Source organism: Vigna unguiculata, chromosome 3 (genome assembly GCF_037176805.1).
Source record: "Vigna unguiculata cultivar grain cowpea cultivar isolate G323 ecotype 2 chromosome 3, ASM3717680v1, whole genome shotgun sequence".
Taxonomy (NCBI): Eukaryota; Viridiplantae; Streptophyta; class Magnoliopsida; order Fabales; family Fabaceae; genus Vigna; species Vigna unguiculata.
This window is the reverse complement of record NC_140794.1, coordinates 56,931,962-56,948,097: the sequence shown is the minus strand read 5'-3', so window position 1 is coordinate 56,948,097 and position 16,136 is coordinate 56,931,962. Positions and strand designations below refer to the sequence as shown.

Genomic DNA, 16,136 nt, shown 5'->3' with positions numbered 1-16,136 from the left:
CATGAGCTTAATAATCTTGAAATAGTAAATTTATAGATTTTCATTTTTATATGATATTCAACTTTATCATATCTATTTAATTTGGAACCTAATCAAATTTCATACTCCAACAATCTTTTTTAAGAGTGAGTCCCTTTCATATCGGTACACTCCCTTTTGAAAGAAAACATTTTCAACCACAAATACTCTTTACTAAGTTTGATGTTTAACTTAACATAAAAGACTTACTTAAAAACCTTTGATATAGTACTATACGTCATTAAAATGACCTTCAACAATATGATAACATAACTAAAGAACTTAAATTAATCTCTAAAAAATTTAATTCAAATAGATAAGCATTAGAAATATCTCAAATGTTTGAGATCTTACTTTGCTACGGTAACTTTCGTTTTTCAAAAATTAAATTTACTAATCTAAAAAAGATAAATTCAGTATTTATTTTTTATCTAGTAAAAAATCTCGTATGGTTCCTTGATATAAAGGAAGTATTTAGTATTGGTGATTCTTATTTCTAATCCATTATGTTTTATTTATAGACTATTTATTTGATTAATCGTTGTTTAGAAACCCTCATCACGTTTTAGTCATCATCATGGATTTAGTGTATTTTTGAAGGACCCAAAATAAGTATCCATGGGATAGAACCGAACATGTAACTTTTAGTAATAGTTAAGGTAGAATATAAGTTTGAAAACAATCAAACTACACATTTCTTTGACATGGACAGTACATTCTTTCGGGAATTTATTGTAACAAGAAAAAAAAAAAACTAAGATGGTTTAGTTAGCTTTTACGTAAGATTTTGTTGAAAAATTTTGGCACCATAGCCTTATTTTCTTTAATGAAATCATTAAAAAACATGCTCTCTTTATTGGGTGAAAATCAAGAGGTTACTTGTCAAAAATTAAAAGAATATTTTATCTATGCATTTATCTTCGTACTTAAAAATTTCTCAAAAGTTTTTGGAGATAGATTATGATACTTCAAATGTAGGAATAGGAGTAATTTTACTCTAAAAACAACATCCCACGATTTATTTCAGTGAAAAATTATAATGAAGTCACATTTAGAATTCTACCTATGATAAAAATATGTATGCTTTTATTTGTTCCTTACAAATTTGACAACATTATATTCATTTATCATATATTGAACTTCATTTCCCTTACTCTTCCTTCCTTTCCATTCCATCTGATCATTAAGAAGTTAAATTTCTAACTCAACACTTATATATTATAAAATTACATTTTATCATAGATGTAAGACTTTAAACATGTTCAATAAAAATAAAAAGTCACTAATCATTGTATAAGAACCACGATATTATTTTAAGTACAAAAATCACATTTAAGTAAGATAGTAAGGATAACATATGTATAAAACTCAATTGAAAAATATAAAATTTTAACTAATCAATAAATAAAGAGTGATTAGAAATATTTGTATTTTTAATAACTCGGTTCAATTTTTCCCTATAAAACTAGTTATCTAAACTAACATAGGTATATTTGTATTTCAGTTTCTTAAATATAGCTGAAGTTTTTTGAAAAATAATAATGTAACTGAATTTAATGACGACGGGTAACACAAACTAATCTTAACCTCTCCAAAAACATATTGATTTGGAGGTTTCTCCTTGCACCTTCCACTTTTCTTCTATTCCCACAAATTTTTCCAAAATACGATAAATGATTCTTGATTTTCTGACTAGCACCCCCTCATACATAAATACTGGATTTTGAAATCCAGTTAAGGTAATACTGGTTTTCTAAATCCGGTTTAGATAGTAATAGATTTTGAAATCCAATTATTGGATTTTCAAATCCGGTTAAAGATTTATGAGATTTCGAAATCCGATAAATATAATTAATAGATTTCAAATTCAGTAATTTTTTTAATTGGATTTCGAAATCCGGTAGCTTCTTAAATATGTTTTTTGGAAATCTGAGAAGTGCATGTCGGTGAGATAGAGTGTACATGTCAAATAGTTATTTTGGAACTTTTTATAAAATTTGGGGATGTTGAATAAATGGTTGAAGATGGAGAAAGAAGTCCCTTGAATTTTTGCATTGAGTTTAAAAATTTAACCTAATGTAACTCGGGATGAGCTATTAAAAGCTGAAAAAATACTTGTATTTACATAGTTTTGTTATTTAGCCATACCATTTATATGAATTTTAATGCGATTACTATAAAAGTCTAACAAATTCATGATGGCTTTATTCTCATATTTAATCATAAAATTGATAGAAAAAATAACATAAATAAAAATGAAATTAAAAACATTGTATAAAACTCAAAAGGTTCCGGCTTTCCATTGTCAGGACACTATTTCATCACCCGTAGTTGATTGGGCTGCAAATCATCTTGGGCTGATGTAGGAATGTGGATAATGGACCATGGATCTTGGGAGGGAGATATTGAACAAACTTAAGAGTTAAGATAGGATAAAATACAAATTAAGAAATAAAAATAGTAATAAACGTTTTTTATAACGTAATAAAATGATCCACAGAAATTGAGTGTAAAGAATTCTCCAAACATGCTCGTATGAATGTTAATATTGATTATGCAGCATGTGTTTTTCTCTATCTTGTTATAATGCTGTTGGAAACTTCTCAACAAAGATCAGTAAAGATTTTTACATTCAAATTCATATATTGCATTTCTTTGTTATTTGTGATTCTCCTGCTATTTTAATTTATTATTTCTATAGTTATTTTTCAAATTATGTCTTATTTCATGTTATATTACTCTATGATTTTTCGGGTTATCTTCTTTATCTGTGTTATCATCAATCACACGACCTCTTAAGTATTTTTATTAATAAATATTGGTCATTTTATGTCTAAGCAAAAAAATATGCATATGTTCGTAGATATGATTAACTTTTAGAAGTTTTTAATATTACATTTTTTTTATTTTGTATATAATTATTATTCTTGATGTAAAAAGATAACTTTTCAAATGTTACATAACTAATAAAACCCTACTTAGTTTATTTGAACAGAGTAACTAATAAAGCAAGAGATCAAATGGAAATTTGAACAAATATCTTTACTTATTATATGCATATAATCTTTAGATTACAAAATTCAAAAAAAAAAAACAAACAAAACCCTCCAATTAGTTTTTAAGATTGTAATTATCAAACACTTCAACATCTAATTTTTCTAAACCTGTACATAGGACCATGGCTTTAAAAAAGTAAAACATCATTTACCTAAATCCTTAAACATATAAATAAAATTTAACTAAGAAAGATTTTATAAAGTTATAACTAAATAACATCACTTGAAAAAATAAAAACTAAAATAATCTATGAACACAATAGATTTTAAGATATTTCAAGAATGATCGCATTGTGCAGAAAAAAATGTTATTTACTTGAGAAGGGAACAAAATTAAAGACTTGGAAGAGGAATAAACACAAACAGATGGTGAGCAAAGGTGTACTAAACAAGGTAAGGCATCCACATTTGAGTGTAACATTTCAAGGGATCGGGAAGTTTTTTCTTCCACTCTTCGGATGGAGGCATTTCGCCGGTAAGAGCAAGGGAACTATCATCTTTGCGATTCCCAAGATTGAGAACAAAAAGCTCCTTCCCGAAAACCTCCTTCATCGCCATCAGAGTTTCTTCCATAACAACCTTCCCATCTCGTAGCCTACTCTCCGGCTCCACACAGCTCCCTCCAACATTCACCATAATCCTTCCTCCCTTCCTCAACCGGCCCCTCAGCTTCTCCCACGTGGCAGGCTCCTGGAGCTCGGGGATCAAGCATCCCTTGGAGAACAAATCCACGATGATCCCGGAGAAGCCGTTAGGCACGGTGGCGTTGAGCGCGTTCCCGATGTAGATGAAAAGGCGCTGCTGGTTCTCCCTCTCGAGCTTCCCGAGATTGAAGTACTCGCGCGCCACCTGGATGACGGCGGGATCGAGCTCCCAGCCGTGGAGGACGGCGTTGGGATAGTGGTCGAGGAGGAGGCGGGCGGCGGTGCCGGCACCGAAGCCGAGGAGGGCGATGGGGCCGGAGGGCAGGATTGGAGGGAGCGTAGCGAAGACGTCGAAATAGGTTTTGGTGAGGGACGTGAATAGGAAGGATATGCTGTGGATGTTTCCGGGGCCGTCGAGGAGAAGAAGCCTGGAGCCAGAGAGGGGGTGCTCTGCCTTTCTAGAAACTTCTAGAACGCGGATGTAGTTATGGCGGGACTTGAACTTGACCAGGATTTTCACCTCCTCCGCGGGAATGCCGTCATCTTGGGTTTTCTGGTGTTGCTGCTGGCTTTTGGCCACCAATGAAGAAGTAGAGGGGGGTTTGAGAACGAGAGAGATTCTGGCTGGGATGTGGCGGACCTGGAGCGGAGCTGAATTGCGGAGGAACATTTGTGGTTGGGTTTGCGCGGTAGAAATCACCGTCCTCATCCTTGCCTTCGAGCCCACTCTGTATGTACCATGGATTGCAAAATTTCATAACTGCTCACAACATTTTATTTCTTAATGGACAATGATACGATATATTGAAAACTAAATTTGACAATTTCTTTTTACTATTTGAAATGTTAACTTTTAATTTATTTAGAAATATATAAAAAATGAGAAAATAAAATACCACACTTAACAAATGACACATCAAGTTATAAGAAAAAATTATCGAAATTTAGTTGGTAAAAAATCATTTTCTATTTCTTAATTATAACGTATCAAAATTTATACCACAAATTTTTTCAACTCCGATTTATCTACCGAATCTTTTTGTGTTGTACATGACCATTAAAAACACATTCTTTTAGTAATTTAAATACGGGTGGCAAAACAGATCGATCTAGCCCGTTTTGACCCGATCTGTATGTGGTCTGTCAAAAACGGGTTGGGTCGGGCTGGCCCGTCAAACAAAACACGGGTTAATAATTACAACTTGTCCCGTATAGAATGGGCTAACAGGTCAAGTCAGGCTGATCCGTCTAATTTTTTTTCTTTTTTTTTTAAGTTTTTTAATTTGTTTTCAAATTTTTCAATTTTTTTAAATTTGTTTATATATACATATAAATTATTATTAAAGTCATATTTAATCAAATAAAATATTCCTTAAACTTTTAATTGATTAGTTAATGTTTTTAATTAGACAAGTTAAAAATAATTATTAAATTTACATATTAAATTATTCAATTATAACTAATAATTTAAACTTAATTTGTAGGTGTTAATGATTTAAATTACAATCTTATTATATATTTATACATTTAAAATATATATTTGACATGTCAAGTTGACGGGTTGGATGGGACGGGCCAGAACAAACCGATGGGTTGAAATCTTCAATACAACTTGTTCCTTTTAACACGGGCTGACGAGCTGGGCCGTTGGACCAATCCGTTTTGTCACCCCTAAATTTAAAGACAATTTTAATATATTTTAAAATTTTAAAATTAATGATCATTAGTATATTAGCAAAAAAAACAATATAAAAAAATCAGTAAAAAATCTAAACTCAATTTTTTCAATACGATAACATCTAAAATTTATAATATTACAAAATTATAAATTATAAATATATAAATATAAAAATTATAAATGTTCAAAAGATAAAAAAAATAGTTAAATAATTAAAATTAAAATAATTATAATAAAAATTACAAAATAATATACTTTAAATAATAAAATAAGTTATAATATTTATAACATAATATAACGTAAGGGTACATAACACCTAATTACATAAAAAAAATTATTGTGGTATAAGAAGAAAACAAAATATTTTTGAAGGATAACTCGTAAGTAACAAGATGAAAACCCATAACACAAAGTTGAGAGATATATCACCAAAGTCTTTATATAACTTTGATGAATTTTTACAATAATTAAGATAAGGGGATAAGACATTTATCACTTTATTCTTTTACTTTTATTATATTCTTATCTATTCATAATTATTTTTATTTCTATATTTGTCTTAAGTGAAGTGTTTCTAACCTCATTTATCTTGTCTAGTGACTACAAAATTAATAAAAATCTTTATAAATTATGATAAAAATTCAAGTTTTATGGACTTGAAAGAGTTTTCATTTCATTTATTTTATTTTATTGAGATATGTTATAATTTATGTGATATTTGTCTCACTTTCCTATTTTGTGATTGTGTAAAAATAACACAAAATCTTATAATTTCATCACAGATGACTACTCCTAATATATCCATATCCGACCTCTTCTTAATCGACATTGTGGCGGTTTTCTCGGAGAATGCATGACAAACAAATGCAATGAATAACTCTGAGATAGTTCACGGAACAAGAAATTTTACTATCACATTCTTCTCTGCACTAAATACACTTATTATTATCGAAGAACAAAATTGGAGTTATTTTTTATTTATCTCCAATAGTCCAAGTGAATCTTATCCATAATCTATCTCCTTCAAATGTTTGAAGGCTAGTACATGAAGGGGAACAATAAATAAATAATACTTATTTCTCTTTTGGTGTAAAAAATATAATATGTATCAAATGATATAAATATAAGATGCATACAATATTATAAAATATATAAATATATGTATATGTCAATATTTATGTATATTATAGAATTATGTGACAAAAATTTATAAATATATTATAAATAATAATAAAATTTAGGTCAGCACATTCTTCCTCTGCCAAACTGTTCCATCTTACAACATAAACATCCATGAAGTTACTATCATATATAAGAAAAAAGAAAGTGAAATTAATCTTCTCAAATGCTATCAAAATATAGTGAATAAATGATACAACAGTCTTCGAATACCAAGATCTCATTCACTAACCTGACATTGTTTACTTAAATTATTGTATATATGTTATAATTAGTATATTGGTTTAAAGATGAATTTAATTAATAATTATATTAGTTTAATTAAAATATTGTACAGATCTAATCAAAATGTTAAGAATTTGAAAACGAAATAGAATATTATGTCTTTTCTTCATGTTTATTTATTATTTTAGAGTTCTAACTTGTTTGATAATTTGTACTTAATCAAAATTTTGAATTATTATTTAATCAATTATTTTAATCTATTTAATAAATTAGGTCCAGTTCACATATACAAACATATTTATAATTGATTTTTCATGTTAAGTAGTATTTAAATGTATTAGAATTGATATTTTAATTCATACATGAATTTAACATCAATTATATTAATTTAACAAAAACATTACAGAAATTTAACCAATCTCTTGTAATCCGAAAAATAAATAATAAAATAATTTTTTAACAAACATTTTATTTGATATAATTGACAAAATTATTAAATGGAATAATTTTTTTATTTTTTTATGGAAGTTACAATAATAAAATAATAAAATTTTAAGGTTTTCATTTATCAAAAATAGTTGTTTATTAAAATTTGTTGAACAAACCAATAAATGATTGTCATATGATGGATGTATAATGCATTTACAATCACGTGAAAGTGTCCATTTTTTTTATTTTTTATCTAACGTAATTACACTTTTTTTTTTGGAAGAGAGAAAAAAAATCCAAATATGGCTTGAAATCTTCTTTTAGTTTCCTAGGAGATTTTATTTCTTTTCTATTTATGAGATGTGGAAACAATTTATTTTTCTTTTCTTTTGTACTGAGACTACGAGAGATTTTATTAACATTATGTTTACTTGAGGGAGAGTATTTGAGACAAAGTGAGTAGATAGATTTAAGTGAATTTAAAAGTGAATTATATGTTATTTTTTTAAAAAATTTAGAAGTAATTATGAGTAAATTTAGAAGTAATTTTTGTGAAAATTTGTAAAAGATTTGATTGATGTGATTTATTAAAAAATATGTTTTAATACAAGTATAGATGAGATTACCATTTTACCCAAAATTTAATAAGTAGTATATATTGATATTTGTATTAGTAAAATAAAAAAAAAAAAAACTAGTGTTCAGAAACCAAGCATGTGGATGGAATCCTCTCAATTTTAACAACCAACAGATCTATTCCATGATATGAGATCGAATCCTCTACCCCAGATCAAATTCATTCAAAATGGGATTGAATTCCTCAACAAGTCACTTCCAATGAGATCGAATCCCTCAAGCCCTAGATCTGATCCATTCGAATGGGGATCAGATCTCTCACTTTCTCTCTTAACATAGATCCCTTGTGGGATCGGATCCCTTATTTAGCACATTCAGCTCTCCGCGTTCAGGTCCCTCACACCATGAATGAGTAAAATTGTCATTAAGCCGGTGAATCCACTCAAATTAGCGCATAAGTGGGGAGATTACAATTATGCTCCATCCCGCTAATTACCCCTATGTATTTCTCTTAAAATCTACTGAGCGAACATAGAATTAACTTCACAATCCATCTTCGCTTTGCCACTATACCTCAAACGAACACAACATAAAATGTTGAGTACTTAATAAGGTAGTTCATTGTTACTAAATTACTCAACTTAATCATTATCACCATAAAAAAGAATAATATTTTAACTCATTTTTAATCTTTATTTTAATTATTTTTAGATCATTATGTTACATTATTAAAAAAATTAAAATAAATAATTTAAAAATAAGTGAAGGGATAGATTAAAAATGAGTAAAAAAATTAAATTAAAATATCATTATTCAGAATAGAAAATGATATTTTTGTAAAACATTCCTAATTAATTTTGATGAGCAAAACTGCAAACTAAAATGCAGTGTAACCATCAAGGTTATAAATAATTTACTTGATCGCTTAACCTTTGTATATTTCGGTGTTTTTACCGTATACACTAATGAATTAGCACGGATTTGCAGGTAAATTGAAAGTTAGTTTTAGATAAAATGCTAAGATTTGAAAGGATAAATTTTGTTAATTGGATCCACACTTTATTTTAGGAAAGTTATTTTTATTTGTATTAATATTTTATTATAAAAAATTCTTTTCATTTTACTTTAAAAGTTATTTTTATTTTAATTTAGATTTAAAAAAAAACCGTATATGATCTTATTTTATAAAATTAAGGACTCTTCTAGGTGTCATATAATGTAAGATTAATTTTTGTAAAGGAATGCTAATGTGGAAAGTATTTTAAGTAGCAGTGGATGATAAATATTTAAATATTAGTTCAATTTTAATTACATTTAATTTGTAATACAAGAAAACTTTGATAGTTATTTAAATTATCAAATTATTATATTCTTTTCATATTTATAATTTTTTATTATTTTTGTTCAATTTTTACTATCTTTTCCTTAATTATAATAATTTTAAATAATATTTTCTCAATGTTTACTCTCAATTTCAGCTTCCTACTTCCTAATTCAAGTTAAGGGTTAGGTTTTCATGTAACATATAACCTTTCACAAGTTAAGGATTGGGTTTTTATGTACCATATAACCTTTCACTATCATGAAACACTGGTGGATCACACTTAACACGGGCAGGTCAGAATACACCAACATTCAGTGAAAGTATTTTGGGGCTTCTTCCTGCAACTCCAAATACTTCCTCTGCACTCCCGAAAATTTTCTATATTCTCACTTTGTCTCTCAATCGAAAGTAACTATAATTTTTGTTTTTCTAACTGACTGACTCCCATTTTTTTCTCAAACAGATCTCGACGTCCGGTGCTTTGTTTTATTTTATTTTAATTTTTTTGTTCGTTATGATTACCAACATGCGGTGTTATGTTTTTTTTTTCTTTTTTATCTATGAATATCGACACCTAGTGTTTAAGTTTGTTTTATAAATGTCTAACATCCGAAACTTTATTTTCTTTTACTTTACAAATGTCGAGATTTGATATTTTTTTTTATTTAAAAATGTCGATATCCAATAAATATTTATTAAATTATAATAAAATGAATTTTTCAATTTAAATTTAAGAAATAATTTATTTAACATAATTATTTATTAAATGTTTATTTAAAATAACATAAAATAAAATGTATTTTAATTGTTTAAATTTCAACTAAATAAAAATTTTAAAAAATTATTCAACAATTTAATAATTAAAAAATTTAATACAATTCGAGGAATGTTGGATATCCCGTTAATATATTTAAAAAATGTTTTTTTTCAATTAAAAGTAATAATTATTAATAGATGTTAACATAATAATTTTTTTAAATTTAATAAATTAATATAAAGTAAATGTATTTTATTTGAATAAAATTATATATATATATATATATATATATATATATATATTTCTTTTATTAAAAGATTAATTTTTTTAATTTAGTTTATTTTAAAATTATTTATTTTTAATATATTACATATAAAAAAAGTAAGCAAATATATATAAACTTTTATATATATATATATATATATATATATATATATATATATATATATTTAATATAAAAATAAAAATAAAGGTAATATATATTAAGAGATGTGAGGATTTAATTTTTTTAATATATTTTTATATATGTTGATATTTGTAAATAAAAATATATATAATACCGGGTGTTTGTAATGAGAAAATAATAAATAAAATATGGATGGAGATATCTATCAAATAAAACTAAATACTAGATATCGACATTTATAAATGAAAAGAAAATCGGCTGTCAACATCTCTAACAGCCAAAAACTTAAAGAAAAAAAAAATTAATTACCGAATATCGTATAACATATCAAAATATCAGATGTCCACATTCGTAAAAGAAAAAAAAAAGCCTTGGAATAGATTGATCAGAGAGAATAAATGTAATTACTTTTTTAACTTATGGACAAAGTATAAAGTTAAAAAAAAATAAGGGTACAAAGAAAAAGTCCCAAGTACTTTTTCTCGAATTTGAAAAATAAGAAATAATTAAATCAAAACCGTACCATATTTTCTTGTACCCAAATTCGTGTTCCTTTTACGACATTCACATTTCAAAGTACCAAATAATGACCAATGCAATTCCCCTCCCTCAGCAGGTAAACCAAAACATGATTTTCTTCTTTTCTTTTCTTTTTTTCAAAATTTGTGTAATCCCAAGGCTCGGAATTAAAAGTACTACACTTGCTGTTAAAGAACAATTGCAGTACTGGTCATATACATTTTATTAATTGCAGTTTGAGTATACCATATTCGAACAAAATATACGCATTCCCCGATTGTAAATATTAACCCTTTCCAAAAAAAGCCTTACAAAACTATTATCATGAAGACATAAAAAAAAGAACAAAAAGTACTACTATTTTGGGATAATTTTACTCCCTTGCCAAAATGTAGTCTTGAAACATTATTATTCTGAAAAAAAAAAACAAAAAACTGATAACTACTATTATTTTGGAGTGGAAAGAATACTTCGAACCTCAGCTAATATTTTTTATTGTTTTGCTTATTGAAGGGTGCTCAATCTTCATCTTTTAATTCTTCCATTTACATAGATTATACCTAAAATCTTTTCAAAAAGAAAAGTAATAACAAGAACACAACATTATGGTATCTTTCTCACTTTCTTTAATATTCCCATCAAACGATACAATAGTCAAAATTGAAGCGATAACTTTTGCATGCATCCAAAATGATGTCTCCATGTGAACAAAGGAAAATGTCCACAAATGGCAATGATCAAAATCAATTAAATATACTATTATGGGAGACTGGAACGAAATAAGTATGAGCCAGATGCCAAAATAAAAGAAATGACGTGAATGAACAAAAAATAGTTTAAGTTGGAGACCAACACAATGTTTTACACTATGTTACATTTGCACAATGTGTTGATTATATTTGCATTTTCACGAGTTGTTTGTGTACTATTTAGTCATGTGATCTCCCCCATAAAGATTACAATAAAATATGCTGTGCAAGAACTTGCTCTGTTCTATCAACAACAAGACGATGAATGCACTCCTGGCTTCTCTTCTTCCATGTCATCTGCAATATCCCTGCAAAAAAAGAGAGTATTAAATTCATTTCTTAACTCGTGTAATAGCATAATATACTGAGCTCCATTCAATCTAGACAAAACTTCCATTGAGGCCGACTCTAGAATATTTATTAGGCTACACCGGGTCAGAAAGGTAACGGTTTTCAAAGACAACCAGAAATTATCAACTGAAAGGGGGACTTGTAAACTAAATGGATTTGCATTCAGCTTCAACCAATGATTGTTACCTCATATGGGCAGTGACACTTGAGAACTTGGAATTAGCTTTTTCACCTTCATCAGGGTCAGAATCATAATCTTCACCATCCCATTTGCGAAGTTTTGGTCTTCTATCCATGTCTTCTTCCGCCTGAATATAAAATAAAATCAAACAACAAGAGAATGGCAGAGAGACAAAAACTGTTAACAGTTATTAAGTACTGACCTCTTCTGGAATTTCTAAGGTAGGTGGTGTTGTCTGAAAAGGTACACTGGGAGCATGGGGAAGTCGGGAAATCTGTTCTAGCAGTGTGATCCTTGAATTTAATGGAAAAAAAACATGTCAGTCAGTGCTTAATCCAGGAAATGTTAGGAAATCTCTGAATATTTTATACGAGAGAAAAGGGAAGTGTAAATTCTGACTAAGGTTCGGTCCTGGGCCTACTGTCTTCTGCCACACAAAGAGGCACAAATTCCATAAAACCCTAAAACCCTATCAAAATATTGTATCTTCACAACCAATATGAAAATAAAAATTCAGGTATAAGGTATAGCTTGTCTACGCAACTAATTGTAAGTTACTGAAAACATAATCTCTTATAGAAATGATGCGATATGACATGGATTAAATTCAATGCATTAAAGTTACATTCTTAACAATTTATGACCATTATTTTTCCCCATAATTAAAAGAAATAAAATTTGAAATGAGAAATGAGAAATATCAACTTCAATTCAACCAAGATGAAATTATCAGTATAAAAAACACCTTATTTTTTCCATATCCTTGGGTGTGTTTAGGTTCTCCATGTTGCTTGGATCGACATAGAGAGTATAATCTGGACCAAAATATTCATAATATTCATTATAAGGCAACTTATTGTCAGGCTCCACTCCTACTGCCACTGCTGTCTAAAACAAAGAAAAAACAAGTAATCAATAAGTAAATTAAAGCAGTCCAAGTCACATTATGATCTGGCCTAAAAAGAGAAAGAAACGGACCTCATAACACCAACAGCGGGCAACATTCCGAATTGTATATCCACCACCACCCAAAACCATTAAAGGAACATTGAAAGATCTAAGGAATCGAAGGCAATCTGCGTGACCTTTGACAGACAAGTTGAAGCAACCCAACCTGTCACCAGACAATGAATCAGCTCCACATTGAAGAACAACTGCCTCAGGTTGATAAACCTCCATGACTTTATGAATGACAGTTCGAAACAGACCACGAAAATTCTCATCATCCATTCCGTCGTTTAATGGGACATTGACAGCATAGTTCTTTCCCGAGCCCACCCCAATGTCTTTGATATGCCCTGTGCCAGGGAAAAAGTCACCAAACTTGTGAAAAGAGACTGTCATCACTCTATCAGTGGTGTAAAAGGCCTCCTCGACCCCATCACCATGGTGAACATCAATGTCAACATACAGAACTCGCTGCCAAGTATCATAAAACAGACAACGAGAAAGTAAATTCAGCAAAGGAAGAAAGCATGTGGATATAAACAAGAAACTCAATCAACAACTCATATCACAAGCAATAGAGTTTCTGCACAAGAACAAACATAAATTTGATTTACATTGAAAAACTACAAAATTGTGAAACAAGAAAAACAATCCAATCTTAATTCTTCACATGTCCAAAAAAAATCATGAGAATACAGCTCAACAATAAATTACTCCATCTGATTTCTTTTACTAAGCACTGCTGGTACTGAATTGTCATGGTAGCTGCGGAATCAAAAACACAATGAAAATAGTGACTACTGTTTGATTGGAATGGGAATGGAGTCAAATTTTACACGATTCGAACTATGTGAAATCAAAAACAGAAACATGTTCGGGGAGTGTCAAAGCACACACACTAAAATTGTATAAACTACTGAAATGAGCAAACATTCCCACAAAAACAAAGGCAGAAAAAGTTAGGTAGAGGCAATAGGAAAAAAGAGGGAATTACCCTGTGAACTTTAAGAAGCTCGAGGATACCGAGAACAATGTCGTTGACGTAACAGAATCCAGAGGCTTCGGATTTCTTAGCGTGGTGGAGACCGCCGGCCCAATTGATGGCGATGTCGGCGTCGCCGCGGTTGAGTTTGACGGCGGCGCCGATGGAGCCGCCAGCGGAAGCCTGACAGAAGTCGAAGAGGCCATCGAAGACAGGGCAGTCCTCGCCGACGTTGAAGCGCTTGAGTTGACGCGAGAAGGTGGTGTCGGCGAGGGTCTCGGGAGAGACGGAAGAGAGGAAGTGGACGTAGTCATCTGAGTGAAAGCGGCGAATGTCGTTGGGTGATGCTGGGAAAGGGCGGTTAATCTCCATGCGGCGGTGGAGGGAGTAGTGGACGATAAGGTTGTGCGCCATGCGGATGCGGTGCGGCTTCATTGGGTGGCCCTGGCCGTAGTAGTAATCGCCGATAGTTGGTTCGTAAAAGTACGTAACTCTTCGCTTCTTGGCGTCTGAACCTGACGATGGCAGCGAAGCTCCACCTTCTATGTTGCTGTTGCTACTCTCCTCTTCCATCATTCCCATTCGATGCGATGCAGATTTCTGTTTTTCCCTCTGAATAATAATAAATTAGTATTGTAATTTGTAGAGTACCCTAAGAGATCCAATACCCAAACCCTCTTTGCTCTGTTTTAGTTATTGAATGTGTATGTATTTGTAGTGGGAGGGGAAGAGGGGAAGAGGGGAAGGGTTATTTATTTGCTACCAGACTTTCTTTGATGCATCCATTCATTCAATTTATTATTCAGGACGTTTCCTTTCTCGCCTTTCCACACCATCCCCTGTTTCCTTTCCTATACACATTTTTAGGTTTAATTCTTTTTTTTTAATATATATATATATATATATATATATATATATATATATATATATTTAACTCCTAAGGATTGAAATATACACAACAACAAACGTATTTTATTTTTAATTACAAAAGTTAAAAGATAAAGCTAGTTGAAATATAAGACCACTATGAACTATTTAACTTTATTTTATTATCATTTATTATTTCCCAACAAAAGTTTTCTTTTTTAATGGTAACTAGAACAGCATTACTATAGACGCATTCTTGAGCAAAATCAGAGATTCCTTTTTCATAATTCATGTTGTTTTTTATGAATTTTTTTCTATAAATCAGCCTTTTTAAAAATTGAAAAGAAAACAATTAGACCGGAATTCACATTTTGGAGACTGAATTTTGACATAATTGTTTTCTTTTTCCTTATGTGAAACATAATTAAGAACAGGAAATTAAATAAATAATAGAAAGTCTATCATAATTTTTCATTTAAGTATTAAATGATTAATGAATAATTAATAAAAATTGCGATAAAATTAATACAATAGAAAAAACAAGGAAAGAAAATTGTGTTAAGTTATAATTATTCATGATAAAAGTGTAAAATGAATATTTAAAATGGTTTATAAAGTATAACTTTTTTTAAACATATTATTATAGTTTGATTGTTTAATAAACGGTTAAATTTGGTTTTATTTTTTAATTTTAAGCAAAGATGTAATTAGTTTCTCTTTAAAATTTTGGACCAATTTAGTCATCAATTTTTTAAAATATATAAATTTAATTATTTTACCCAAATTTTATGAAAAAAATTGCTTAAAATGACCTATTTATAAAGTTAGAAGACTAAATTTGTCAAAATTTTAAAGATGAATTAATTTTAATTTTTATGGGAAGTGAAAAATAAAAAAAATGATTAAAAATAATTTTTTTAATGAAATTTGAAAAAAAAAATTATAACGTCAAAGAAAAAAGGTTGTTCGAAATTTATGTTGGCATAGATAATTGAATATTAAAATAATAAATTATATTTTTACTTAATAAACATTTACATGTCATGGAAATTAATCATAAAAAATATTATTATATTTCTTAGTTATATTAATACTAAAATAATATAGTTTAAAATTAAGTTTTGAGTACACAATATTATGATAACTTGAGGTTTGGTTCTTAGGGCGTCAAACTTTGATTAAATGACAGTAGAATATTATATTAATATAAAGCTAAAGGGTAAATAAATTTTTAATTATAGAGTTTA

At 29.0% G+C, this 16,136-nt stretch overlaps 2 protein-coding genes across 2 annotated transcripts; both read right to left on the bottom strand.

The window, feature by feature from the left end:
- Positions 1 to 3,365: 3,365 nt before the first annotated feature.
- Positions 3,366 to 4,505, bottom strand: LOC114177044 (S-adenosyl-L-methionine-dependent methyltransferases superfamily protein). Its single transcript, XM_028062271.2, has one exon. The coding sequence runs from the start codon at positions 4,425 to 4,427 to the stop codon at positions 3,459 to 3,461; it is 969 nt and encodes a 322-aa protein (XP_027918072.1). The 5' UTR covers positions 4,428 to 4,505; the 3' UTR covers positions 3,366 to 3,458.
- Positions 4,506 to 11,614: 7,109 nt separating this feature from the next.
- On the bottom strand, positions 11,615 to 14,834 carry LOC114179846 (histone deacetylase 6). The gene is made up of 6 exons (XM_028066325.2): positions 14,035 to 14,834; positions 13,071 to 13,511; positions 12,838 to 12,980; positions 12,295 to 12,385; positions 12,098 to 12,219; positions 11,615 to 11,868 (listed from the first exon to the last, which is right to left on the bottom strand). The coding sequence occupies exons 1-6, from the start codon at positions 14,602 to 14,604 to the stop codon at positions 11,808 to 11,810; spliced, it is 1,428 nt and encodes a 475-aa protein (XP_027922126.1). The 5' UTR covers positions 14,605 to 14,834; the 3' UTR covers positions 11,615 to 11,807.
- Between the last annotated feature and the right edge of the window lie 1,302 nt (positions 14,835 to 16,136).